This window comes from Eucalyptus grandis, chromosome 10 (genome assembly GCF_016545825.1).
Source record: "Eucalyptus grandis isolate ANBG69807.140 chromosome 10, ASM1654582v1, whole genome shotgun sequence".
Taxonomy (NCBI): domain Eukaryota; kingdom Viridiplantae; phylum Streptophyta; class Magnoliopsida; order Myrtales; family Myrtaceae; genus Eucalyptus; species Eucalyptus grandis.
Window position 1 is genome coordinate 5,945,331 of NC_052621.1, and position 27,532 is coordinate 5,972,862.

The 27,532-nt window shown below is 41.6% G+C and overlaps 5 protein-coding genes across 6 annotated transcripts; 2 read left to right on the forward strand and 3 right to left on the reverse strand.

The window, feature by feature from the left end:
- Positions 1-87: 87 nt before the first annotated feature.
- On the reverse strand, positions 88-3,321 carry LOC104423453 (beta-glucosidase BoGH3B). The gene is made up of 8 exons (XM_010035943.3): positions 2,879-3,321; positions 2,548-2,638; positions 2,301-2,446; positions 1,794-2,037; positions 1,600-1,704; positions 1,313-1,495; positions 1,016-1,220; positions 88-816 (listed from the first exon to the last, which is right to left on the reverse strand). Exons 1-8 carry the CDS (start codon positions 3,319-3,321, stop codon positions 329-331), a joined length of 1,905 nt encoding a protein of 634 aa, XP_010034245.2. The 3' UTR covers positions 88-328.
- Positions 3,322-6,480: 3,159 nt separating this feature from the next.
- Positions 6,481-9,602, reverse strand: LOC104423454 (beta-glucosidase BoGH3B). Its single transcript, XM_039303956.1, is given in 8 exon segments — positions 6,481-7,028; positions 7,217-7,421; positions 7,514-7,696; positions 7,806-7,910; positions 7,999-8,242; positions 8,506-8,651; positions 8,757-8,828; positions 9,142-9,602. Coding segments are annotated over 8 exon segments (1,890 nt in total). The 5' UTR covers positions 9,589-9,602; the 3' UTR covers positions 6,481-6,540.
- Positions 9,603-10,845: 1,243 nt separating this feature from the next.
- On the forward strand, positions 10,846-11,560 carry LOC108955793. Of its 2 annotated transcripts, none has more exons than XR_005546827.1 (3): positions 10,846-11,104; positions 11,195-11,247; positions 11,344-11,560. XR_005546827.1 is itself a non-coding variant. In XM_039303170.1 (3 exons), the coding sequence occupies exons 1-3, from the start codon at positions 10,863-10,865 to the stop codon at positions 11,428-11,430; spliced, it is 378 nt and encodes a 125-aa protein (XP_039159104.1). In that variant the 5' UTR covers positions 10,846-10,862; the 3' UTR covers positions 11,431-11,560. The 2 variants fall into 2 exon arrangements, 1 of the variants encoding a protein (XP_039159104.1); XM_039303170.1 differs by having other exon boundaries at positions 11,199-11,247.
- A 1,234-nt stretch (positions 11,561-12,794) lies between these two features.
- On the reverse strand, positions 12,795-16,664 carry LOC104421386 (beta-glucosidase BoGH3B). Its single transcript, XM_010033306.3, has 10 exons — positions 16,465-16,664; positions 16,104-16,364; positions 15,623-15,827; positions 15,439-15,529; positions 15,181-15,326; positions 14,275-14,518; positions 14,071-14,175; positions 13,782-13,964; positions 13,489-13,693; positions 12,795-13,403 (listed from the first exon to the last, which is right to left on the reverse strand). Exons 2-10 carry the CDS (start codon positions 16,333-16,335, stop codon positions 12,901-12,903), a joined length of 1,914 nt encoding a protein of 637 aa, XP_010031608.1. The 5' UTR covers positions 16,336-16,364; positions 16,465-16,664; the 3' UTR covers positions 12,795-12,900.
- A 7,072-nt stretch (positions 16,665-23,736) lies between these two features.
- On the forward strand, positions 23,737-26,801 carry LOC104423455 (beta-glucosidase BoGH3B). The gene is made up of 8 exons (XM_010035945.2): positions 23,737-24,179; positions 24,474-24,564; positions 24,670-24,815; positions 25,064-25,307; positions 25,398-25,502; positions 25,611-25,793; positions 25,886-26,090; positions 26,314-26,801. The coding sequence occupies exons 1-8, from the start codon at positions 23,737-23,739 to the stop codon at positions 26,799-26,801; spliced, it is 1,905 nt and encodes a 634-aa protein (XP_010034247.2).
- Positions 26,802-27,532: the final 731 nt, after the last annotated feature.

The following is a 27,532-nucleotide window of genomic DNA, read 5'->3' on the forward strand; positions in this document are numbered from 1 at the left end:
AAAAATTATGCTCTACTCTCGCATTTTGTGATTCTGTAGTTGAAGAAAGGTGAGGCCCCGATAGAAATTCTAATCAACAAATTCGTATGACACAGGAAATTAACTTAGCAAGTTCAATTATGCAAAAATGAGAAAACAACCAGAATACTACTAGAAAGTGCCCTAGTGACGATTATTCAAGTTGTTCCAAATCCTAATTTTTTCGAACCATCTTCGATCCAAATGACTCGGAAGGGGCTAGGAAAAGGAATACGCAGAAAAGAATCTCCTACGAAATGTTCATAAACTAAGATAAAACCTAAAATCCAGAAGAACAAGTTATCCTCTCTCACTGTTCCCCAGTGGGCTCAGTGGTAAGGCCGAAACCAAATGGGAAGAGTGGATCGTAGTGAGGGTCGCCCACGTTCATGGGAAGCTGATCCACCGTCTTGAACCACGTCCTCGGCAGCTTCCCCGTGAATCCGTAGTCCCCGAACAAGACGTCGGCCACGCCTTCCCCCTGGCTACCCGGCAGCCATGCGGCCACCAGCGCGTCCATCTGTGCCACGAGCGGCTCAATCATGACCGGCCTTCCCGAAACCACGACCACCACGCACTTCACCGACGAGCACACGTTGTAGATGATGTCCTCGCCTGGCTCTGCCAGCGTCAGGTTCGTGCTGTCTCCTGCTGTCTCCGCATAGGGCAGCTCCCCGACCACAACGATGGCATACGAGAAGTTGTGAGATTGGATGAAGTCGGCATCGGGGTTCTCGCTGAAGACAACCTCTGTGTCGAGGTCGACGGCCTTACCTATCCCGCCTAGGATGGTGGTCCCTATAGTCATGGTGCACAAGATTATGAATCAACTTCATGAAAACCCCATACTTTGATTAAATATGTAAACGAGAAAACATAATGTTTTTACCACGACAATTGTTAACGCGGACACTACCGAGGCAACATCCTAGTCCCTCCACGTGACATCAATTATTGCGTACGAAGTGTACTAAAGAAGAAAGGAAAGAGAATGTACCACTGGTTAGGTTGTTGCCACTTCCACCCTGCCAAGTGATGGTCCAACCACCACATTGATAGCCCAGATTGTTGGCATGAGTCCCAGCAACGAGTATCTTGGAGGCGTTCTTGGCGAGCGGCAACACTGGGGGATCCGCATTCTGCCCGTTCTTCAACAGAACCAGGGATTTTCTAACTGCTTCCCTTGCTAAATCCCTATGCTCCTACAATGGTATAGAATTGGAATAAACAATGCTTGTGTACGCTCTTACATATAATTGATTCTGATAAGTAACGTGCTCTTGCATCATCTAACCTGGCTTCCAAGCTGGGAAAGATAAGTCTGATCACCCATAGGATTCTCAAATAGGCCCATCATGAACTTCACTCTCATGATCCTCTCAACAGCATCGTCAATGCGGCTCATAGGGATCACATTGTCATTGACCAATTTGATTAGGGTATCAATGAACAACGTGTGATTGAGGGCAACCATGACCTAGGAGTAGAAACAAAACAAAATAAAAGCACTTGCCAATTAAGAGTAATATGGAGGTTGGATATTTTTTTCATGAAATGAAAAGGTTAGCCATAGCTACTGACCATGTCAATCCCTGCTCCAATCCCCATCTGAACAGAGTATGTATAATTTGCACCGGGTGGGGTGGTGATCTTATCGATTCCTGCCCAATCGGATATTACAAAACCCTGCAAGAATTTAGAGCTAGTTGATTCAATTCAATCCACAATAGGTATCAATCACAAATGCGAGATTGAGGAGAGACTAATAAATGTACCTTAAACTTCAAGGTGTTCTTGAGGAAGTCCGTGATGAGAAAGCGGTTAGCGTGCATTTTCACTCCGTTCCAGCTCGAATACGAGACCATGATCGTTGATATGCCCTCAATTATGGCTTTGTAATAACCGGGCATGTGAATGCTCAACAGTCCATGCCAATCGATCACTGTGTTGTTCTCATTGATGCCCCTTGTGGTGCCACCATCTCCCACATAATGCTTTGCACAAGCCAAAATCTTGTCCCTATCCAAAGTTGAGAGATAATAACATCTAGAACTTAGATAAATATGAGAGTTGCTTATGACACTACCCAGCATCTCAAAATAGACACTGGACCATTTTACATTGGTCTTGACATGTCGGAACACTTTCGGGTATTTGCTAATATGATACCTTCGACAAGATGTGACATTGAGAGGGCGATTGACAAACTTTTTCTTGGTAGGACAAAGCCAAATAGGAACTAAGTACCAGCTCAAACTAGTCTAATAAAAACAAAAGCTTACTTTCCACCGAGATAAGGCTCTCCCTTTCGCCCGCCTGCAGGAATTTCGCCTTGCAACCCCAGGATGATCGATGTCATGGCCTGAACAACGGACGGATCCTCGCTGTAGCTCTCATAGCACCTGCCCCATCTCGGATCTCTGCAAACCTAATTCACCGTTTGGAGATTGAAAAAGAGAGTCGTAAATGTGTTAATAACACTCGAAACGGGAAGCTTGTTGAAATCATCAGAATTTAGTTGATACATACGGCAATGCATGGAGCAAACGCATAATTAATCCCAGTCGCCCTAACTTCAAGGGCGGTCGCAGCTCCTATCCTCTTCACGAGATCCGGATCCCTAAAAAGATAAACAAGAGCTTTTCCTTAAACTAAATTCCCTTTAGATGACCATACAAAGAAGGTTGTTTTGATAACATTGCAACCAACGCCCTAATCACTTCGTAACATGATCCAGCTATACTAACTTCTCAAGTAACTAACCATCTCTCCTCATTATAATTGGCTGTTATTAGAGCAGAAAGCACATATGTCAGCATATGTCGATTGATATATGCATAGAATGCTAAAACATGCTTACCTCGTAGCTCCGAGACCGACATTATGCGGGAATATTGTGGCTTGATACACGTTGTTTTGCCCGTGGAGCGCGTCGATGCCGTATATCATCGGGATACCGAGGCGACTAGAGAGAGAACCGTTTTGGTAGCTATTCACCATGTCCATCCAGTCCTGCCCCTTGGCTTGGGGGAACGGCACGCTCCCTCCGCCGCTGAGCACGCTGCCAATGGAGTAGTCCCTCAGGATTTCGGGGGTGACCGCAGAGCGGTCGATCTGGGTCATCTGGCCAACCTTTTCCTGAAGGGTCATTCTTCGCATGAGGTCTCTTACCCGCGCATGGACGGGTTGACTGGGGTCCTTGTACTTCGAGATGCCTTGATTGGGCGGTGCCGCAGTCGCCACAGCCGCAAAACAACACAGGAAGAAGATCATCCCCATTGAAAGGAATGAAAGGTTTGCCATCTTTGTTTAGCTAATGTCAATGATCCTGCAGGATGAAGATGATCATCAACATGCAGGAGTGAATACTCACAACTTTTGCTTGGTCTAAGAAAGAAAGACGAGAGAAAGAGAGAGAGAGAGAGTATATCGTTGTAAGAGATAATTATCCGTTTTTTGTTTCCTAGATTTACGGGTGGGTTAGTTTGTTGATCAGTTTGTTGATCTGTTTATGATTTTTCGCTTTGAAGATAACTTCGAATCTCTTTTCCCTATCACGATAATCTCTGAGTTTAAACAAAGGAATCCCATTATTGACCCGTAAACTCTTTAAGTTTGCATCGAATGGTCCGTGTCGAAAGGCAAGTTTGCCAATTCGAGTGATCTGTGTACTTCAGAAAAATTTGTGCGTCTAATCCTACGCAAAGATGTAAAATCATCTGCATTTGACGACAAATTTGATGGATTGGCCAAAAAAACTCAAGACAATTTGCATGGATTATTGAGTCAACCAAGTTTACCAATATGATCGAAAATTTCCGAGTTATGCCAATCTAAGTAATTCAAAAAGGTCGAGGGTCGAAACCAGCGCAAACCCTTAAACAACTAATAAATATGCCTCACAGAAACAAAATTAACAACATAAGCAAAGGCAATGCAATGAATAAGAGCAGGTGTTTTGTAATTACCTTCAATGCTTCTTCAACTTCAAGCTCTCAGCACCAAAGAGAAGTGAGAACAGGCGACTGACCTTTTAGGGACGGTCAGCGAAACTCGTCACTGAAGTCTGAATTGATTTGACTATGGTTGCTCTCTCCCTCTATTATACCTATATATAGCCACACGCACATTCACAGTGACACACAGATATGCATGGTTGATTACGTGATATGTGTTCCGGCAGCAATCCTAATCTGATATGGAGTTGTCTGATGATTTCGAGGGCTGTGATTGACACACATTGAATGCGATTATTATCTTGGGAAAGGGAACGGCCGATTTTCCATCTGGACTGGATAGAGATGCCTACTTAGATAAGCACGCAGTTAAAACTTGATTATCTTCAATTAACACATCCTCATCAGCCAAGCATTTAAGATAACTTTTCTTTCCCCCTTTTCCAAGTCTAGTTGTTCTGACTCAATACCTTTCTTGTATAAGGGCAACACAAATTAGAGATCGGTGGGATTGGGTTTACCGAGTAGTGAAGAGTGGTTCAGAGACTTAGCGAGAAGTGAAGAGATTAAGATTTGATAATTTGACAATTCTGTTTAAAGTATAAACGAATTTTTTTGTCCATGTAAATAGATTGATGAAAGAATTAGTGAAAGTCAGAAAATTGTTGATAAAGAAAATTACTCGACAACTGATTTCCTACCATAATATATGTGGGTAAATTTAAGCAGGGCAATACTGGGAGGTTCCAGCTTGAGATTATATGCACCGAATACATTTCTGTTTCGATATACACTTAGGTAAATCTTGTCACATGACCTAATAGAATTAGAATTGTGAGGAAACTGTCGAGAATTGTAACAACTCGATTCGACGAGGGCGGGGAGTGATTGCCGTTGTTAGAGGGCTCAAACAAGAAGTGGCTCTTTGCAGGTTTCTAGAATGGCCAATGGGGAGAATTAATCGAGTATAATTAAGTCTTTAAGCTTTTAAAAAATACAATTAAATCCTAAAACTTGTTGAATCGGTCTAATCAAGTCCTTTCTTTAATTGCACTTTTTGAAAATTTTAAAACTTGATTGTACATTTGTGACAATTAGAACTCGATTGCACATTCGAAGAAAGAGGAATTAAGAAAATATCAACAGCTAAAGAATTTCAAGATGCTAGACAAAAGTTAGCAAGGTGGTGCTTTGACTAATAAAAATTGCTTCTGCTTATATTTCTTTAATTTATCAGTTATTTAGCTATAGTACTGAGGACTATAAACTCGCCATAGCATAACTATTATACAAAGTTTCCTGGCTGAGGTTCGAAAGCTTATGCATATTTATATATTTTTTAAATTCTTTCCCATTGGTCTATCTTATATGAACTTGAGGCCAATATGGTTTGTGCCTTTGAAATTTACTAAGAAGATAGGGATGGAAGTGGGACGGGTTTGGAATGACTTGCCTTGTTCCAAACTTGTCCAGTTAAAACGCGGTAGTGAGACTTGATGTGATATCCCATACAGGTATACACCGCCCAGTGAAGTAGTCGGGTATTTTATGAACAACGATAGTATTTTTTTTTCTTTCATAGATAAATTACCTCGCATGAACTATACAATAAGCCGTCTGGAATTTGCAAACACTATCATTTAGTTAAATTTGTAGATACAACCTGCAGAGTGGCAAAATATAAGGTCGACAATATTTTCGACCAATGGTCATAAAAATCTAAAACCTACCAATAACGAGAAGCTAGGTTTGAAATGGTGATTGATGCTGGAAGAAAAAAAAGAAAAAGAAAGATCATAACAACGTTTTGGGATTCGTAAATTCTTATAAAAGTAAACTGTCGCGGAAGTTCCAATAATTGTTCCAAACCTAGTAGGGTTCAATAAGGGTCTGTTTAGGATTATGTGAAAAGCAAGAAGCCCCCAATATAAAAACATTATCCGAATTCTAAAAAATGAAAGGAAAGTTCTATCTGAATTTATGTATGGACATATATATATATAGTGAAAGTTTCAAATTAAAAAAATTTAGTATGCATCCATCGTAAAATTTAGATTAAGTAAAAAGTGAAAACTACAAACCTATCTCAATGTGACTTAAATCGCCCAAGACCAATATATGAAATAAAAGCATTGGAGTAATTATACATATCGGGTTTAGTATATGAGGTTTACAAGTATAATATCCCGAACCCGTCCCAAATCCTTAGGGTTTTCTGCAATTGACTCCAAATGCATCCAACTTTTCGATATCCAAAACACGTTTACATGCCACTACAGTTTGGGTGAGTCATGTTTGTGATACGTTTATACACTACCTTAGTTCCTGTCGTTCTTCTACCAAAATTTTATTTGAAATACCCTAGTAAGTTCAATTAAGCAAAATGGAAAACGACCAGAATTCTGTTTGGAAAAAACAAATAAGTTCGATTATTCAAATTGTTTCAATTCCTAAATCTTTAAGCCATCTACAATCCAAATGACTACGAAGGTTCCCTATTGAATCTTTATAAATTGAGACAAAACCTAAAATCCAAAAGAACAGTTACACTCTCCCAGTATCTCCCTCATTGCTCCCCACTGGGTTGGGTGGTAAGTCCGAAACCAAATGGGAACAGCGGATCGTAGTGAGGGTCGCCTACGTTCATGGGAAGCTGATCCACGGTCATGAACCACGTCCTCGGCAACTTCCCGGTGAATCCGTAGTCCCCGAACAAGACGTCGGCCACCCCGTCTCCCTCGCTCCCCGGCAGCCACGCCGCCACCAGAGCGTCAATATGCGCCACGAGCGGCCGGATCGAGAGTGGCCTCCCCGAAACCACAATCACCACGCACTTCACTGACGAGCACACGTTGGAGATGATGTTCTCACCAGGCACTGCCAGCGTCAGGTTCGTGCTGTCTCCCGCTGTCTCTGCGTAGGGCAGCTCCCCGACCACGACGATGGCGTAAGAGAAGTTTTGCGACTTGACGAAGTCGGCATCGGGGTTCTTGCTGAAGACAACTTCTGTGTCGACGTCCACGGCCTTACTTATCGCACCTAGGATAGTGGTCCCTGTTTTCAAGTGCACAAAATCAACAAATCAACTTCATTAGAAACTCTCCACTTTGATAAACATGTATAGAACTCATGGTGGCATATTATCATTAATGTGGACACTGCCTCGGCTCCGTCCTCATCCTCCACGCGACATCAATTGTTGCGTACGTAGTGTACTAAAGAAGAAAGGAAAGAGACCGTACCACTGGTTATGTTGTTGCCACTTTGACCCTGCCAAGTGATGGTCCAACCACCGCATTGGTAGCCCAAATTGTTGGCATGAGTCCCAGCGACGAGTATCTTAGAGGCGTTCTTGGCAAGCGGCAATACTGGGGGCTCCGCATTTTGCCCGTTCTTCAACAGAACCAGTGATTTCCTGACTGCTTCTCTTGCTAAATTCCTATGCTCCTACAATGACACAGAATTGGGATAAAACATTGCTTGTGTGCACTTCATATACAGTCCATTATGATAAGTAATGTGGTCTTGCATTATCTAACCTGGCTTCCAAGCTGGGAAAGATAGGTCCGATCGCCTAGAGGGTTCTCAAATAGGCCCATCATGAATTTTACCCTTAAAATCCTCTGGACAGCGTCATCAATCCGGCTCACGGGGATCACATTGGCATTGACCAATCGGGTCAGGGCATCGATGAACACCGTATAATTGTAAGGAACCATGACCTAAGAGCAGAAAGGGAAAAAAAAAGAAGCAAAGTGCTTGCCCATTAAGATTAATTTGGCGATATGATCCTTTTGCATAAAGTGAAAAGAGATAGCCATAGCCACTGACCATGTCGACCCCAGCTTCGATGCTCTTCTCAACGGAGTATGTGTAATTTACAGTGGGTGGGGAGGTGATCTTATCAATACCTTGCCAATCGGATATTACGAAGCCCTGCAAGAATTCAGAACCAGTTGATTAAATTCGATCTTGTCCATATCAATAAAAAATGGCAAGACTGAGGAGAGACTAGTAAGTGTACCTTGAACTTCAAGGTATTCTTGAGAAAGTCCGTGACGAGAAAGCGATCGGCGTGCATTTTCACTCCATTCCAGCTTGAATAGGAGACCATGATCGTAGAGACGCCCTCGATTATGGCTTTGTAATAACCGGGCATGTGAATGCTCAACAGTCCATGCCAATCGATCACTGTGTTGTTCTCATTGATGCCCCTTGTGGTGCCCCCATCTCCCACATAGTGCTTTGCACAGGCCAAAACCTTGTCGCTGTCCAGAGTTGAGAGACATAACATCATAGAAATGGAGACAAGTATGAGAGTTGCGTATGACACTACCCAGCATCTCAAAATAGACACTGGAGCATTTTACATTGGTCTTGACACGTCGGAAGACCTTCGAATATTCGCTAATATGACATTTTCGACAAGATGTTATACTGTGAGGGCGATTGACAAACTTTTTCTTGGTAGGACAAAGCCAAATAGGATTAAGTACCAGCTCGAACTAGTCTTATCAAAATAGAAGCTTACTTTCCCCCGAGATAAGGCACTCCCTTACGTCCCCCCGCCGGAATTTCGCCTTGCAATCCAGGGATGATTGACGTCAGGGCTTGAACAACGGACGTGTCCTCGCTGTAGCTTTCATAGCACCTGCCCCATCTCGGATCTCTGCATACCTAATTCAAGGTTTCGAGATTGAAAAAGAAAAGCGTAAATAATCATACTGAGAACACTCAAAACTGGTTGTTTGTTGAAATTATCAGATTTAAATTAATACTTACGGCAATGGTTGGCGCAAACACATAATTAATCCCCGTCGCCCTAGCTTCGAGTGCTGTTGCTGCCCCAATTCTCTTCAATAGATCCGGATCCCTGAAAAGATAAACAATGACTTTTCCTCAAGTTACATAACTTAGACACTGAAAATTATTATGATACCCTATAGAATCTACTTGAGATAGATGATCAAACAAAAATAATTTCGTTCATAACATTGCAATCGGACACCCTAATTATCCATTAACATAATGTGATTTGTTGTAATTTTGACAGCTATACTAGATCCAGCTATACTAACTTCTTCATTATATTGGGCTGTTACGTAGAGCGGAAAGTACATATGTCAACAAATGTTGATTGATATATACATAGAATGCTAAAATTTGCTTACCTTGTAGCCCCGAGACCGACATTATGCGGGAATATAGTGGCTTGATATACGTTGTTGTGCCCATGGACTGCGTCAATGCCGTAGATAATCGGGATCCCGAGGCGACTGGAGAGAGAACCGTTTTGGAACTTGTTCACCATGTCCAACCAGTCTGCAGCCATGGCTTTGGGGAACGGTACGCTCCCTCCGCCGCTGAGCACGCTGCCGATGGAGTAGTCCCTCAGGACTTCAGGGGTGACCACGGAGTAATCGACCTGCGTCATCTGGCCAATCTTTTCTTGAAGGGTCATTCTTCCCATTAGATCTCTTATCCGCGTGGGGATGGGTTGACTGGGGTCCTTGTACCTCGCGTGGCCTTGATGGGCTGTCGCCGTTCCGGCAATGGCGGAGCAACAACAGAGGAAGAGGATCATCCCCATTGAAAGGAATGAAAGCTTTGCCATCTTTGTTTTGCTAAACCCTCGTAATAAATCTGCCTCGCGAAAACAAATCATCAAACATAAGCAAACGCAGCACAACGAACAATGGCAGATCTTTTTGCGAATTACCTTCAATGCTTCTTCAACTTCAAGCTCTCACCTCCAAGAGGAGTGAGAACAGGCGACGGACTTTTTTCGGGAAGGTCAGCGAAACTCGTCACCGGTCTGAATTGCTTTGACGCTCCCTCTCCTAAACACACACATATATATATAGTTAATTACGCTGTAATGTCTTCAGGCAGGAATCCTAATCTGGATGGAGTTGTCTGATGATTTCGAGGGCCGTGATTCGATTTTTTCGGGAAGGTCAGTGAAACTCGTCACCGGTCTGAATTGCTTTGACGCTTCCTATCCTAAACACACATAGATATATATAGTTAATTACGCTGCAATGTCTTCGGGCAGGAATCCTAATCCGGGTGGAGTTGTCTGATGATTTCGAGGGCCGTGATTTGAGATCATTATCTCAAGAAGGAAACTGCTGATTTGATTTCCATCTAAGCTCTTGGGCTGGATTACAATGTCACCTTCTCTACCTTGGATGGATAAGGACAAGCACGTAGTTATGACTCGAACATCTGCAACTAAGATCTAAATCTTGTTTTCCCTAGCTGTCCTGCTTTCCTACCTTCTAGGATAAGGCAACAAATTGGTTTATCAGATAGCTTAAATATAGCTTAAAGAGTCGACAAACCGAGCGAAAAGTGAGGAGATTAAGATTTGATCGTCCGGTTCCGAAAGAACAGATTTTTTTTTTTTTTTTTTTGTTCATGTTAATAGATTTACCAGAGAATCGGTAAATGTTGGAAAACTATTGATAAATAAAGTTATCTTTTTCTTTTTTTTTGATCGAAAATAACTTTGGATTACTAACTCAAAGATGAATTAAAACTAGTACCAAATTCAAGATTTAAAATTAACCAAAGGGAACGAGGGGGATAAGCAATCAAATTGGATGGTAGGGTTCCAACTCGGTGGGCCTTGGCTACCCAATCTGCAACACTATTTGCTTCTCTGGGCTCATATTTTAGTTTAATTCTTGTTCCTAGTTGGGCCAATAGAAGACCACAATCTTGGATGATGGACCTCTAGGTCCAAGGGATTTCCATTTGGCCCATGACACAATTCATAGCATCTAAGTTGTCTGAAGCTATCTCCACACGTGCAGAAGACTTTGACTTCGGTGTACTTGTGCAGAACTCAACTCATGCCTCAGTTTTATCCACGAGAGAGCTTCTATGATTGCTAGGGTTTCAGCTACAAATGTAGAGGGGGCTCGGATTTGCTTTGCGAACCCATCTATGAGAGTTCCATCTTCATTTCTACGTATCCCCGCAACCAATCCTCCCATCATGGAGCTACACCATGAGCCATCGACGTTCAATTTCAGAAATCTCGAAGGTGGTGGGTTCCAGCTTTTTGTTGGAGGATGGATATTTGAGTTTGATCGAGCCATGTTCGTATTCCATCTTGCAAACAGGTGGGTTATATGATTAGTTTCTTCCACGAGTTTTTTTGGATGAGGTTTGCGTCCTTGAAAGATGAAGGCATTTCTTGACTTCCAAATTAGCCAGAAGACTCCTACAAACAAATAGAGCCTTGGATGGAGGGGTGGCTTTCAAGGTAAGAACTTTACATACTTTTTTGTCGATTCGAGTAATATTTGTTGGGGAGGTATCAATTTCAAGCTTGGGATCTAACCATATCTCCTTTGTCCAGGCACATAAAAGGAAAAGATGTTCAGTTGATTCTGGAGCATGGCCGCATAGAGGACATAACGAATCGGGTATCATATTCCTCTTGTAAAGGTTCTCTTTGGTAGGAAGAGCATTATTGCAAACACTCCACAATAGGAATATGATTTTGGGATAAGTTTGTAGTTTCCAAATCTCAGTCCACAATCTTTTGGGATTATGGTAAGAAGTTGATGCCGAAAGCTCTGTTTGAGTTGTCCCCTGAATGCGAAGTTTGTTATAGTCACTTTTTACTTTGTACAAGCTTGAATTGTTTGCTGTACAAAGTAGTTTGTCTGGCCCAGGGTTTAAGCTTAGGGGAGTAGCTAATATTTCTTGTAAGTTCCATTGCCTGGATCTCTGATTATTCAAGTTAGCTACAAAGTGGGGATCACTTCGATTTGCAGGACCTCCAATTTTCCTAGATAGCAACCACCTATCCTCTCTAATCTTGATGTTTTTCCCATCTCCTACCTCCCATTTGATCTCCGGTTCAATAACATCTCCTCTCATTAGTATACTTTGCCAACCCCAAGAGGGTCTAGGGCCTTTTTTAGGGTTCCAAAAATCTCCTCTAGGAAAGTAGAGTCCTCTAAAAATATTCTGCATTTGGGCTTGACTCAATCTTGAGGCTTGTTTCCCTGACAAGGCTCTATTAAAGTCAACTAGGTCTCTAAATCCCAAACCTCCTTGATCTTTCCTAGACTTCAATAAGTTCCAACTTTTCCAATGTACACCTCTTCGTGTTGCATTTTGTTTCCACCAGAAGGCTGAAATTCTCTTATCAATTGCTCTACAAATGGAGATAGGGATTTTAAACATTAACATGACATATTGTGGTATTGCTTGAACAACTGTTTTGACCAGCACCTCCTTGCCCGCCTTTGAAATTAATTGCTCTTTCCATCCCTCTAATTTCCTATCAACCCTTGCTAATACCCAAGAAAACATTTGTTTTTTCGTTTGTCCTAATCTTAGGGTATGCCTAAATATTTTCCTGTTTTCTCAATAATAGACACTTGTAATTCTGTTGCAAGGTTCGATTCCAGCCCCTTAGGACAATTTTTCCCAAAAAACAGACCTAACTTGTTCTGTCTGATAGACTGACCCGATGCGAAGCAAAACTGGTTTCCTACAATGATATGCGGGCAAATCGAAATTCCACATCGAAGGTTCAAGCTGAGATTATACGCATTGAATACGTTGCCGTTTCCTATCAGACTTGACTTGATTATACGGCAAATTGAATACGCTCGCCCTTTCAAATGTGCACTTTGGTGAATCTCGTCACATGACCCAACATAATTAGGAAGTCTGACGAAGCTGCTGAGAGTAGTTGTTCTGTCTTTTTGTGTAATTGACTGAAATAAACTGTAAATGTATTGCAAGGATACAAGAATACTCTCACGATTGCAGCAAACAGTTGAACACCCATGATTGCAGAAATGAGTGTGATCTTATAACAATCGGAAAAAAATTAAGATACTATTTCACTCTTCTCACTGATGAAGGGAACATAAATTATACAAATACGTCACTCTTTTCAAGAATATGTAGGATCGCTCTCCTTGGTGCCCTTGGTCGTCAGGCCAAACCCAAATGGGTAGAGCGGGTCGTAATGCGGGTCCCCGACATTCATCGGCAGCTGGTCGACGCTCCTGAACCATGTCCGTGCAAGCTTGCCAGTGAAACCATAGTCACCAAACAGGAGATCTGCAACTCCCTGGCCTTCGGTCCCGGGAAGCCAAGCGGCCACCAGTGCATCTATGTTCGAGACATAGGGCTCAATGACAACGGGGCGGCCTGAGATGACAACCACCACACACTTGACTGACCCACACACATTGCGGATGGTGCTTGGCCCGGGCTCGGGGATGGTCAAGTTCAAGCTGTCGCCAAATGTCTCTGCATAAGGCGGCTCTCCTACAACGACAATGGCATATGCAAAGTTGTTGGACTTCACGAAGTTCGCATCAGGGTTCTCGTTGTAGACCACCTGAGTGTCAGGATGGACCGTGCTCTTGACCGCATTGAGGATCGTGGTACCTGGCAACATGTGAAAATTAAACCATCAGTTATATCGAAATATTTTTCATTCAACTTGATCCAACAAGAAATGCTCAGACCATACCGGTGGTGAGATCATTGCCGTTAAGGCCTTGCCATGCAATTGTCCAACCTCCACATTGATTGCCCAAGTTGTCGGCATGACTTCCCGCGACAAGTATCTTCTGCGCTTTCTTAGGAAGCGGAATCAATGGCTTTCCCGAAGATTTACCGTTCTTCAGAAGCACCAGTGATTTTCTCACAGCTTCCCTTGCCAATTCTCTATGTTCCTGTTCAACATTGGTATTTTAATTTTAGCCAGAGACTTTGGAAAGATCGATCAGGTTGCTCATTTAAGCCAATTGATGCACAACATACCGGGCTTCCTACTTGGTTGGCCAGGCTGTTATCGGCCAGTGGGTTATCGAAAAGTCCCATGACAAATTTAACTCTCAAGATCCTCTTCACGGCATCGTCGATCCGACTCATCGGGATTACGTTGTTCTGCACCTGTTTAGTCAGGTCATCAAGGAACTCAGTGACCTTGTAAGGCACCATGACCTGCGAGAAAAAAGGCAATGAAGATCAGATACATATTCATCTTCTCGAGCCAATCAAGAAAATAAGCAAAATCCGTAGTCTGGGAGACAATCCTTGTTGAACTCACCATGTCGATTCCTGCACCGACTCCGGCTTGAACAGAGTAAGAGTAGTTCGCATGAGGAGGAGACGTTATCCTGTCAATGCCCTCCCAATCCGATATGACGAAACCCTGCAAAATTCATATTCTCAGCTCTGTTTAGTCATTAATAATAACAAAACATCGTGAATTTATTTCATCCGATTCTCTGGCTCCTTTTTGTTTCCTTACCTTGAATTTTAGCTTGTTTTTCAGGAACCCAGTAACAAGATCACCGTTCGCGTGCATCTTCTTGCCGTTCCAGCTCGAATACGACACCATGACCGTGGCGACGCCCTTCCTAATGGCATCCAAATACGCCGGCATGTGAATGCTGAGCAGCCCATTGTAATCAATGACGGTGTTGTTCTCGTTTATGCCCTTTGTCGTGCCCCCGTCTCCCACAAAGTGCTTGGCACAGGCCGCGACCTTGTTCCTAAAGCGAAAACAAACATAACAGTAAGCATAGGACCCCGAGAATGACGAACGAGAAACTTTCAGGACATTCAAGATTGGAGATCGACAAGTCAACCCGTGAAATCACAGCACTCTTGACCAGGACAAGGGTGGAATTCATGACTGTTCAACTTCAACGTGCTATGCTCTGTATCTAGAGAAAAACATGGTCCACCCCGAAGTGCTTCCCATGTATGACCAATAAAGAAGTTATCCAAGACCTCAGCATCAGTACTAAAAGACAGCGCGTGTTTACACGGTTTTTTAACACTAAACTTCATAAACTACATGACTTAATCTCAATTAAGCCTTTTTCTCGAGCGCCGAATTATCGACCACAATTGCGTAAGTCCGCGCATGAGACAAACAAGCGTCATCATGCCAACGGGGCTTTATATTCATCATCATTTTGGTCTTCGGATGAGTTAATGGACATCCCACTCAGGCTTGAAATATTACACGCATCCAGTCAACATCAATCAGCGGGCCAATCATGTATACATAAGACAAACGTGAACAGCACTGACCAAAATAATATGAATTCATATCATGGATAAAGCTCATGACAACCTAGCAAGAAGCAGATGAAAAGCAGAATGGGAAAAGTAGGTGTCATTAGTTAACCGCGAAAAAGGCTCTTACTTTCCGGCGACAAACGGAACACCCTTTGGGGAATTGGCAGGAAGGTCTCCTTGTAGACCGGGTATGATCTCGGTCAACATCCGGACGATCCGGTGATCCTCGCTGTAGCTTTCGTAGCACCGACCCCATCTCGGATCTCGGCACACCTGTGAACAAGATTGAGTGGTCACGCATCCAACAAAACTTTCGGCTCGAGCTCAATTAAGACTTTTCTTTAGAAAAATCTCTCCCTCGTATTCAAAAGGTCGTCGAATTTACCGCAATGCACGGCGCGAAAGCGTAAGGAATACCGGTTGCTCTAACTTCAAGTGCCGTGGCATCGCCAATCTTCTTGAGTAGCACAGGATCTCTGTAAAACAGTACACGAGTAAGTACGAATCCGAATGAAAATTACACCGACAACTCTTTTCATCCGAATTAAGATTAGTCAAGAGAATCGTGCCTGGTGACACCGAGGCCGACATTGTGCGGGAAAATGGTGGCATTGTAGACATTGTTGTGACCGTGAACCGCGTCGATCCCGTAAATCATCGGGATCCCGAGTCGGGTGGAAAGAGCAGCCTTTTGGATCTCGTTCACCGCATTCACCCAGGTCTCCGGCGAGGCCTTCGGCGCCGGCACACTCCCTCCACCACTCAACACGCTCCCTGCAAAATACATCAAAATCGCGAAATATTACATACCCATGATCCTCTCACATCACGGCAAGACAGATTCAATCAATCACGGTACAAAAACATTAAATCCTAGCCCACATTTTCCCTACATAACCAGTCCCTGATTCTTTTCTCAAACGGTGATTGCTCGACCAACATCAACGAACATCAACCATTCAAGTTCAATGAGCTAAAAAGTTGCAAACTTTATCCCAAAGAGCACATAGAGTTAATAAAATTCGAAGCAAGCTGATCGATTAACATTACCAATGAAGTAGTTCTTCATGACGTCGGGCGTGGCAACGCTGCGCTCGATCTGGGTCATCTGGCCAATCTTCTCGGCCAGCGTCATCCTGCGCATCAAGTCCCTGACCCGAGCACCCATCGGCTGCTTCGCGTCTCTGTACTTCACGTACTCGGCCTCCGTCGTGACAGCCGCCAAGCAGCATATCAGCAGGAACGCCTTAATGGGTACGGAGTATCTCCCCATCACGCTCATCACCCCAAACCGTCCTTCTGGGTCCGTAGCTGGAAACCGAAAAAAGAACGCACCGCATCAGTAACACAACAACAAGACGGAATGCAGACGCGGGGAAAACGAAGCAGAGCTAGAAGAAGACGCACGTACTCTAAGGCAGAGCGAGAGAGAGCCTGAAAAAAGATCGTTTTTTTCCCCACTTGGGTTCGGGAATTCTTCTCCCCCTTCTTCTCTCTGTTTCTCTCTGTCGCGAGCTGCGCGTGGTGGAGCGACAGAGACGTCGTTTGGCGATGATGGGTAGGGAGGAAGATAGAGGGCGATGGCTCGGGGATGTGGAGAAAGGGAAATGAAAAGCGCCACTTCTTTATAGGGGAGGTGTCTCTGCACTATTCAATCCATTCTGGCGTGCTGGTTTCGATATCGACCGTGCTTTTTTTCTCTTTTTTTTACCTTTTTTTACCTTTTTTTGGACGTGTGAGAGACTTCATCCTCAAGCCTCCAACATGCTCGAGTTGGGGGGCATGTCTGAATCGCTATCCTATCCGTTGGAGACAGAGAGGAGAGAGAGAGAGAGAGTCAAAAGTACGCGGCTAACGTTAAGTGCGATTTGCTTTAATTGCCGCTTGTGTCGGAAGGATCAACCATGATTTGGATTCGATAATTTCAAGACCTCTGCTTTTTTAAGAGAAACGGAGTGGACGGAATTAAGTAATCTTATCGCGAAAGGAATGCCTACGAGGAGAGTTAAATCACCTGGCGTTTTGAATTTCGGATATGTGACCTTGATATGAAATGGATAGTATAATTCCGGATTTCAAATACAATCTGAATTCACCCGGTTACCCACTTGGCCTCTAAGATAGATTTTCAAATTGGAGTCTCAAATTTGTGTTGAGAACTTAAGACCGAACTCATTAAATATTTACTTAATAAAAGGTTAAACAAGCATACACATCAAAATGAAGAAAATATGACTGATTGAGTATAATAGATCATTTTAGTAAAAGATTAGTCTAGTTAGAATTTTAGGAAACCCACAAATCAAATTCTTAACCAATCTTACATGAGATCTTGAGCGCGTCTTATTAGCTCAACTCGATTTATTATATTCATTGTCATGTCTCAGTGTTGTGAATTACTTTCATATAATGTATCGAATCGTCTTACCAAAACACAATCTCCTCCCTATTAAACAGATTTCCTCATGGACAAAGAATCGTGAGTAGTCTATATCACAATTATTCTCCACAAGTAAACAACTAGCGTTTGCACTGCGCATCCCAAGACGCATTTCATCTTTAGATATTATCATTCTCGAGGCAATGAATTTCTTGCAATTCCCCATTTTCCCGTTAAATATCGCAACCCTTCATCCAATAATTTCTTCAGAATCAAACGCGTGGTGAGAAAAGAATGTGACTATAAAAAGCAAAACATAAAAAAGAAAAAGAAGAAGGGGATTGGAGGAAGCAGCGAGAGACGTTATTAGCCGAGGCAGTGGCACGAAAAGCGATGCCTGGCAAAAGGAAGGCCGAGCACGTGCGTCTCCCCGCCGCCCACGTGAGGCAGCCCTCGAATGTTACCGTTGCCGACAAAACGTCGCCGTATCCTCTCCGTCGCTGTCGCTGTCTCTGGCACTGTGCGTGCATCGAGGTCGAGATTTTCGACCGGATTGGCCGGGGTCGAGCAGAGCAGACGGCGACGCCGTCGGCGATCTCCGGCCCAATCGGATTCGCTCTGCTCAAACCCTCAAAAGCAGAGGAGCCGTTTGGTGCAGCTGAATTTGGTATGGTTCCGTTCCGACAAGACAAATTAAAAATTTGAAAGATAACTTATCTTCATAAAGCTCACTACTGCAAATAGGGGAAAAGAAAGCGTGTTTGATTAGACTTTTTTTTTTTTTGATCATCTGTTTGGTAAGACTTAACATTGTCCTTTTTCAAGCCATGGGACAATCTGACACGGTTTTTAAGAAAAATAATTCGACACGTAGATAAATTTAAAAAGGTGGGTGGATATTTTTATTTTTGAATTTTTTAACTGGTTATACATTAAATATGATCAAAATTTAAAACTAGTGGGAAAGACCACAGAGTGATCTCTCTCTCTCAATGGTTTTATCGAAAATACGTACGCAACTAGGATCGTAGATTTTTTTAGTTCAGCTGTTTAACATGTATTTTGAAAAGCACTCATTAATAAAAGTTATGCTGAATTAGTACTAGGTTTATTAAAGTTTATATCCATAATCGATTTATTGCTATATGATGTTAGAGTTAGGATTTTATAATTTGAACTTTACACTGTAGAACGAAAAATGACGGCTTTGTGAATGGACAAAAAGCATGAATTATCGAGTCTCTTTTTAAAGTCTCTTTGCGGTGGAATGAGAACTTTTCCCATTTATGCGATACTTGAGCATGTTTCAAGCATACATAATTCCTAACGAAATGCTTTCGTTATCTTAAACTTGTTAAGTACATCAAGCTCGGAATCCAACTCAAATGAGCCATTGATTAAGTGAGCTATACATGAGATTCATGTGCTTCGACGACTTGCGAGTCAGTGTAAAACAAGTCCAGAGCACCAAATGAAAAAAATTCCGACATTTTCTTTTCCTGTTATTCCTTCCACATTTTCTAGATCGGACATTGAAATTTAAAAATTGCTGGGACCGTTGAATGTATGAATCGCCGACAACTATGGTCGTAGAATTTGAAATAATGAACTGCAGGCTTCGGATTTCTCGGATCGAAGAAATCATATCTGGAATGGAAAAAGTCCACCGAATTGAAAAGCTGGAGACGCGCCTTCTCTGTCAATCATATTTCTTACGAATTATATTGTCCGAGAGCCGAGGACCTTTGACTTCATTGAAGAAATAAGATATAAAATATTGCCCGAGACTTATCCCGTAGAAGATTGAATAAAACCATTTGAGAGTCAGAATTTTATTTTGTAATGATAAGGATTAAGGAAGTTATGATTATCAAAAAGAGTCATAAATATTTTTTGGCACATTATAAAAAATTTTAAGATAGCAAAATCCTGATATACAGAATACAAGTTCCTAATATTCCTTAGGTCATATAAGAAGAATGCGTAAATGACGATTTTTATGAAGAAGACGCTCTAAATGAGGTCCTTCTATGCAAATTCAATCATAAGCTTTCAATTTGACCATTAATCTCAAACCTTACGACCATTTTCTAATATAGTTCATTTGATCAAATTTAGCCAGAATTAAAGACATTGATACCAATCGTTTTACGTGGCACAATCAATGTCGAGATGGATAATTTTTGCAAAATTTTAAATTTTTTGTTCTCTTCTCTTTTTCCCCCTTTTTTCCTTCTCCTCCACCAGTTACCATCTTCCATGATGGTTGACGATTGGCCGTAGGCAAGAGGTGCTAGCCTTGGGCAACCTCATCCTTGTGAGGTTGACCTTGCAGCATTGCCTAGTGAGGGTTGACCCTTGCTAGATACAAGTGAGGTTGGCTTTTGCCAGATTCTGAGGAGGGAAAGCTCATCAAAGGCTAGTATGAGTGAGTATTGTCGGTTCCCGTAAAGGAAACTTGATGACTGGTAGAGGAAGAAGGGTAAAAAAATGAAAAATACAAAAAAAAAAATACAAAAATTATCCATGTCAATACCAGCTATATTATGTAGAACAGTCAGTGTTTGTGTAATCGATTTCTTACAAATATTGATCGAATGAACTATGTTAGTAATTTCCTTGATTAAGGTACATTGTCTTACATGAGGAAAATAGAACATGAATTATGCACCTAAGCCACATACTATTAACCTCGTTGCGGAATAACTGCCGGTTAAACTCTTCAATCAATGACATTGAAAAGCTGTCTTGAACACCATGCAAACTTGATGATTTGAAAAAAAAAATGTAAAATATGATGATTTGAGTAGGTAATGCAGTGAGAAGTTACATAAGGGTCATTTTGAAATCGGAGTAATTGTCCAATCTATCTTAAATTTATTGTATAAATGGTCCAAAATCTCTGTAATTTTACTCTATAATGTCAAGTTATTTTAGGTAGATATGTGATACTTTTCTTTTTGGTACAGCGGCTAGTGGTATTTTGAGCCGGATTTTGCGCAATATGCCGAGACCCCACTCTCCAGATCGATCGACGATAGAATAGACCACGAGGTGTTGTCGATTATTAATAGTATTTTGGAGTATTGTCGTTTCATGGGGGTGTTCCGATTATTAATGCCCCAGCACATTTCAATTGTCAATATGAAAATAATTTAATTCTTTGGGCCGAATTCACGAGTTCACCCTCACTTTTACTTTTCGTAATTAATTTTTTCTTTTTAAAATTATCATATTTTCTTTTTTGGTCGAAAAAATTCCCATCTTCAAAGGCCTATTTTTTCCCCCTAAAAATTCTATACGATTTCTTTTGCCTACTTCTTTGCTTTATTATGCACCCTCAAGACTGATAATTTGTATCGACATATCATAGCTGTTCTTAAATTTTGTTGATTTGTATTGGCCTAAAACTTCTTGTTTTGATTACTTTCCAATTGATTGTTGTGACCTTCCCTAAGATAAACCACAGAAGGATGGCCAATGGATTACTAACCACGACGTTTAGCACAAGCCCTACCAACCACAACTCATTACTAGATTCAATCAGGTAATCTTTTGGAGTCGCAATTAATTAGTTAGGATCGATCAGGCACCTAAGTAAATTGTATGATTATATTTTACTTCCACAAATTAGAGATTCACTATATTCGGGGACTTGATTATGCTAAAATTAACTAACGTTGTCTTAGCACTTTTTCACTTTATTCCAAAAGTGTTTTGCATGCTGTCTTGGTCTTTTATCCTATGTCACAAATATGTGAAATGATGGCCAGCTTTTATCCTAAGTAAATTGTATGATTATATTTTACTTCCACAAATTAGAGATTCACTATATTCGGGGATTATGCTAAAATTAACTAACGTTGTCTTAGCACTTTTTCACTTTATTCCAAAAGTGTTTTGCATGCTGTCTTGGTAAGCTTTTATCCTATGTCACAAATATGTGAAATGATGGCTAGCTTTTATCCTAAGTAAATTGTATGATTATATTTTACTTCCACAAATTAGAGATTCACTATATTCGGGGACTTGATTATGCTAAAATTAACTAATGTTGTCTTAGCACTTTTTCACTTTATTCCAAAAGTGTTTTGCATGCTGTCTTGGTCAGCTTTTATCCTATGTCACAAATATGTGAAATGATGGCCAGCTTTTATCCTAAGTAAATTGTATGATTATATTTTACTTCCACAAATTAGAGATTCACTATATTCGGGGACTTGATTATGCTAAAATTAACTAACGTTGTCTTAACACTTTTTCACTTTATTCCAAAAGTGTTTTGCATGCTGTCTTGGTCAGCTTTTATCCTATGTCACAAATATGTGAAATGATGGCCAGCTTTTATCCTAAGTAAATTGTATGATTATATTTTACTTCCACAAATTAGAGATTCACTATATTCGGGGACTTGATTATGCTAAAATTAACTAACGTTGTCTTAGCACTTTTTCACTTTATTCCAAAAGTGTTTTGCCTCTTTGTCTTGGTAAGCTTTTATCCTATGTCACAAATATGTGAAATGATGGCCAGCTTTTATCCTAAGTAAATTGTATGATTATATTTTACTTCCACAAATTAGAGATTCACTATATTCGGGGACTTGATTATGCTAAAATTAACTAACGTTGTCTTAACACTTTTTCACTTTATTCCAAAAGTGTTTTGCATGCTGTCTTGGTCAGCTTTTATCCTATGTCACAAATATGTGAAATGATGGCCAGCTTTTATCCTAAGTAAATTGTATGATTATATTTTACTTCCACAAATTAGAGATTCACTATATTCGGGGACTTGATTATGCTAAAATTAACTAACGTTGTCTTAGCACTTTTTCACTTTATTCCAAAAGTGTTTTGCGTGCTGTCTCGGTAAGCTTTTATCCTATGTCACAAATACGTGAAATGATGACCATGCGGGTGAAGATAATATAACACTCAATAATCAAACTCAATAATCAAAACGTAAATAAATTACCAAAAACAATAAAGAACCTGGAGCGCACGAGTAGACATCGGTTTCTATTCATCATTTAAATGCAATAGGATCTGCAAGCTTAAACTAGGGAAGCGATGACATGCAATAACACGTGGGCTTTCTATTTTATGGGAATGATGCATAACCAAAGTTACATGAAATAACTAAGATGCAATGTCAATGATTCTTCTTCTATTTTCTTTCTTTAACATGATTTCATTCAACTGCTATGACTAAATGAATTCTATAGAGCATGCATTGATGCTCTCGCATGAAATCCTATATGCTCTGTTAATTAAATTGAATGCAACCTTTATGATTTCATTCAATTGCCGATCACTTGGATGGTCGAGTCGTCCGATCAGGTGCCTGGTCATTTTCTTTATCAACAGTTTTATGACATTTACTGATTCTTTCATAAATCTATCAACACGAAAAAAAAAAAAATCTGTTTTTTTGGAAACGGATAATCGAGTTATGCAATCTTAATCTCCACTTTTTGCTGAGGTCAGTAGACCACTCTCCAAGCTACTTGATAAACCCAAATTCAACAGATCCTTAATTTGTTGCCTAACACTAGGAATAGAAAATTTAAATCTTAATTGCAGATATTGTCTTCAAACTACGTGCTCATCTTTATCCTCCAAAGTAGAGAAGTTGGCAGTCATCCTAATCCGGATAGCAGTTGTCTAAAGGTTGATTACGTGATAATGTCTTCCGGCAACAATCCTAGTCCGAGTAGGAGTTGTCTGATATATATATAATCCTAATCCGCGTAAGAGTTGTCTGATGGTTGATTACGCGATAAAGTCTTCCGGCAGAAAATCTAATTCGGGCAGGAGTCGTCTTATATATATATAGAGAGAGAGGGAGATTAAATCACAGTCAAAGCAATTCAGACTTTTGGTGACGAATTTCACTGACCGTCTTTAAAAAGTCTGTCGCCTGTTCTCTCTTCTTTTAGGGGTGAGAACTTGAAGTTGAAGAAGAATTGAAGGTGATTACAAAAAGATGTGCTTTGTTCATCGTACTGCGTTTGCTTATGTTTGATGATTTGTTTCTGCGAGGCAGATTTATCAGTTGTTCGAAGTTTTAGTGGTAAAGTAGATTAATGAGTTATTCTTTGTGCTGGATTCAACCTCGACTTTTTGAAATACTTGGATCGGCGGAATTGGGAAATTTTCGATTGCATTAGTGTAAACTTGGTTACTTCACGAATCAAAACAGATAATTTCTTTCTTAGACCAAGCAAACTTGTGGGCATTCACTTCTTCATGTCGATGATCATCTTCATCCTGCAGGATCATTGACATTAGCGAAACAAAGATGGCAAAGCTTTCGTTCCTTTCAATGGGAGTGATCCTCTTCCTGTGCTGTTGCTCGGTGATCGCCGGAACGGCGCCAGCCGATCCAGGCTACTCGAAGTACAAGGACCCCAGTCAACCCGTCCATGCGCGGATCAGAGACCTCATGCGAAGAATGACCCTTCAAGAAAAGATTGGCCAGATGACGCAGGTCGACTCCTCCGTGGTCACCCCCGAAATCCTGGAAAACTACTCCATCGGCAGCGTGCTCAGCGGCGGAGGGGTCTCTCCGTTCCCCAGAGCCAAGGCACGAGACTGGATGGACATGGTGAATAGGTTCCAAAACAGTTCTCTCTCTAGTCGCCTTGGGATCCCGATTATCTATGGCATCGACGCGGTCCACGGGCACAACAACGTGTATCAAGCCACCATATTCCCGCATAATGTTGGTCTCGGGGCTACGAGGTAAGCATATTTTAGAATTCTATTTGTTGACATATGTGTTTTCTGCTCTACGTGACAGCCCACTTAATGAGAAGAGACAGTTCCTTGAGAAGCTGGTATAGCAGGATCAAGTATTACTATCAAAATTACAAAATATCACATTATGCTAGCACGTGATTAGGGTGTTGATTGCAATGTCATCAACGCAATTATCTTTGTTTAATTACTTATCTCGAGTAGATTCTGTATGATATCACAACAATTTCCAGTGTTTAAGTTGATAATCTAAGTAAAAGTTGCTGTTTATCTTTTCAGGGATCCGGATCTCGTGAAAAGAATCGGGGCTGCGACCGCACTTGAAGTCAGGGCGACAGGGATTAATTATGCTTTTGCGCCATGCATTGCCGTAAGTATTAATTTAATTATGATAATTTTGACAAGTATCCAGTTTCGAGTGTTCTGAACGCATTTATTTACCATTCTCTTTTTCAATCTTGAAACATTGAATTAGGTATGCAGAGACCCAAGATGGGGCAGGTGCTATGAGAGCTATAGCGAGGATCCATCCATTGTTAAAGCCATGACGTCAATCATCCCCGGATTGCAAGGAGAAATTCCTGCCGGCGGGCGAAAGGGAGTGCCTTATCTCGGCGGAAAGTAAGCTTTTGTTTTGATTAGACTAGTTTGAGCTGGTAATTAGTTCCTATTTAGGTTTGTCCCACCAGGAAAAGGTTTGTCAATCGCCCTCTTGGTATCATATTTTGTCGAAGGTGCCGTATTAGCGAATACCTTAAAGTCTTCTGACGATGTAAAAGGCTCGAGAGTCCCTTTTGAAATGCTGGGTAGAGTCTCTCTCAAACTATTTAACTAGGTTAAATGATGTTGTTATCTTATACTTTGGACAGAGACAAGGTTTTGGCCTGTGCAAAGCACTATGTGGGAGACGGCGGCACCACGAGGGGCATCAATGAGAACAACACAGTGACTGATTGGCATGGACTGCTGAGCATTCACATGCCCGGTTATTACAAAGCCATAATCGAGGGCGTCTCAACGATCATGGTCTCATATTCGAGCTGGAACGGAATGAAGATGCACGCTAACCACTTTCTCGTCACGGACTTCCTCAAGAACACCTTGAAGTTTAGGGTATAATTATTAGTCTCTCCTCAGCCTTGCCATTTGTGATTGACACCGACTATGGATTGAATTGAATCAACTTACTCTAAATTCTTGCAGGGCTTTGTAATATCCGATTGGAAAGGAATCGATAAGATCACCACCCCGCCTGGAGCAAATTACACATACTCTGTTCAGATGGGGATAAGTGCAGGGATTGACATGGTCAGTGGCTATGGCTGTTTTTCTTTTTGTCTCATGCAAAAGTATTGGATCACCAAGTTAATCTTAATGGGCAAGCGCTTTTTTTTTTTTCACCCTTTCTGCTCTCAGGTCATGGTTCCCTTCAATCATACGGTGTTCATTGATGCCCTGACCCAACTGGTCAATGACAATGTGATCCCCATGAGCCGTATTGACGACGCCGTCGAGAGGATCTTGAGGGTGAAGTTCATGATGGGCCTATTTGAGAATCCTCTTGGTGATCAAACCTATCTTTCCCAACTTGGAAGCCAGGTTAGACGATGCAAGAGCACATTACTTATCAGAATGGATTGTATATGAAGTGTACCCAAGCATTGTTTTATTCCAATTTTGTGTCATTGTAGGATCATAGGGATTTAGCAAGGGAAGCAGTCAGGAAGTCACTAGTTCTGCTGAAGAACGGACAAAATGCGGATCCTCCGGTGTTGCCCCTCCCCAAGAACGCCTCTAAGATACTCGTCGCCGGGAGTCATGCCAACAATCTGGGCTATCAATGTGGTGGTTGGACCATCACTTGGCAAGGTGGAAGTGGCAACAATTTAACCAGTGGTACATTCTCTTTCCTTTCTTCTTTAGTACGCAAAAATTGATGTCATGTTGAGGACTGAGATGTAGCCAAGGCAATGTCTGCATTAACGATAATATTGCCACTGTGAGTTATATCGAATGTACAATGTCACCGTAAAGACACGACGTTTTCACATTTACATGTTTGATCAAAGTATGGAGTTTCTGATGAAGTTGATTCATGATTTTGTGCATTTGATATTAGGGACCACCATCCTAGGCGCGATAAGTAAGGCTGTGGACCTTGAAACAGAGGTTGTCTTCAGCGAGAACCCCGATGCTGACTTCGTCAAGTCACACAACTTCTCATACGCTATCGTTGTGGTCGGGGAGCTGCCCTACGCGGAGACAGCTGGGGATAGCACGAACCTGACGCTGGCTGAGCGGGGTGAGGACATCATCTCCAAAGTGTGCTCGTCGGTGAAGTGCGTGGTGGTCGTGGTTTCGGGAAGGCCAGCCACGATCGAGCCGCTCGTGGCGAACATGGACGCGCTGGTGGCCGCGTGGCTGCCAGGGAGCGAGGGGGAAGGGGTGGCCGACGTCTTATTCGGGGACTACGGATTCACCGGGAAGTCGCCGATAACGTGGTTCAAGACTGTGGATCAGCTTCCCATGAACGTGGGTGACCCTCACTACGATCCTCTCTTTCCACTTGGTTTCGGTCTTACCACCGAGCCCACTGGGGGACAGTGAGGGAGACAATGAGAGCGTAACTTAGTCATTCTAAATTCTAGGTTTTTATCTTATTTTTATGAACATGGAGTAGGAGATTCTTTTTGGGTGGAGATTTCTTTTTCCAACCCTTGGTCTTTTGGGTAGAAGTTGGTTCGGGATTTAGGACATGATTTGATTTGAATAATCGTCGCTGGGGTTAACTTCAAGTAGTTAATTCTGGTTGTTTTCCATCTTGCGTAATTTTCCTATTTGTCATATGGATTTGTTACTTATTATTACTTTGGGGACCTTATGCTCCACCTCCAAAATAGAACATGATTCTTGCTAGGTGGCATACATAAACAAAGTTGCTGATGTTGGGTATGTCGTATCGTGTCAATATCCTATTCGATTCTCTTTTTATATTTTGTGTTTTACCTCATGTTATATTTGTTTCGTGCAAACGACTCATGTCTCGCATTGTCCTCCTTGATTATAAGCTCACAGTCATCTGATTCTTGCCAAAATAAAAATTAAGGAAAAAAATTCACCTCGCTTGAAAATTTACTAATCAGCTAACTCGGAATGTGGTTTGCTGCACAAGGTTCTTTTTAATTCTTTCTGTTTATGATTTCAATGTGAAGATACCTCGTATACTTACAGAAAAGCGTCCATTATGCAACCAAACTATTGGGAAGAGCTTATGCTTGAACCATAAAACATGTCAATTTAAAACAGCAAAGGAGTTGCTCTATGCAGTCATATGACCG

What these genes read in the sequence shown, in the direction of transcription:
- LOC104423455 (XM_010035945.2), top strand. Translation starts at nt 23,737, where the DNA reads ATGGCAAAGCTTTCGTTCCTTTCAATGGGAGTGATCCTCTTCCTGTGC. An exon ending in GTGCCTTATCTCGGCGGAAA is followed by an intron (nt 24,816 to 25,063) that starts GTAAGCTTTTGT and finishes TACTTTGGACAG; the next exon opens with AGACAAGGTTTTGGCCTGTG. An exon ending in TAAGTGCAGGGATTGACATG is followed by an intron (nt 25,503 to 25,610) that starts GTCAGTGGCTAT and finishes TTCTGCTCTCAG; the next exon opens with GTCATGGTTCCCTTCAATCA.
- LOC104423453 (XM_010035943.3), bottom strand. Translation starts at nt 3,321, where the DNA reads ATGGCAAACCTTTCATTCCTTTCAATGGGGATGATCTTCTTCCTGTGT. An exon ending in GTCGGTCTCGGAGCTACGAG is followed by an intron (nt 2,639 to 2,878) that starts GTAAGCATGTTT and finishes TTATCTTTTTAG; the next exon opens with GGATCCGGATCTCGTGAAGA. An exon ending in TTTCCCAGCTTGGAAGCCAG is followed by an intron (nt 1,221 to 1,312) that starts GTTAGATGATGC and finishes ATACCATTGTAG; the next exon opens with GAGCATAGGGATTTAGCAAG.
- LOC108955793 (XM_039303170.1), top strand. Translation starts at nt 10,863, where the DNA reads ATGATTGCTAGGGTTTCAGCTACAAATGTAGAGGGGGCTCGGATTTGC. An exon ending in GTATTCCATCTTGCAAACAG is followed by an intron (nt 11,105 to 11,198) that starts GTGGGTTATATG and finishes CAAATTAGCCAG; the next exon opens with AAGACTCCTACAAACAAATA. An exon ending in ATGGAGGGGTGGCTTTCAAG is followed by an intron (nt 11,248 to 11,343) that starts GTAAGAACTTTA and finishes TCCTTTGTCCAG; the next exon opens with GCACATAAAAGGAAAAGATG.
- LOC104421386 (XM_010033306.3), bottom strand. Translation starts at nt 16,335, where the DNA reads ATGAGCGTGATGGGGAGATACTCCGTACCCATTAAGGCGTTCCTGCTG. An exon ending in AAAACAAGCTAAAATTCAAG is followed by an intron (nt 14,176 to 14,274) that starts GTAAGGAAACAA and finishes TGAATTTTGCAG; the next exon opens with GGTTTCGTCATATCGGATTG. An exon ending in CCAACCAAGTAGGAAGCCCG is followed by an intron (nt 13,694 to 13,781) that starts GTATGTTGTGCA and finishes AATGTTGAACAG; the next exon opens with GAACATAGAGAATTGGCAAG.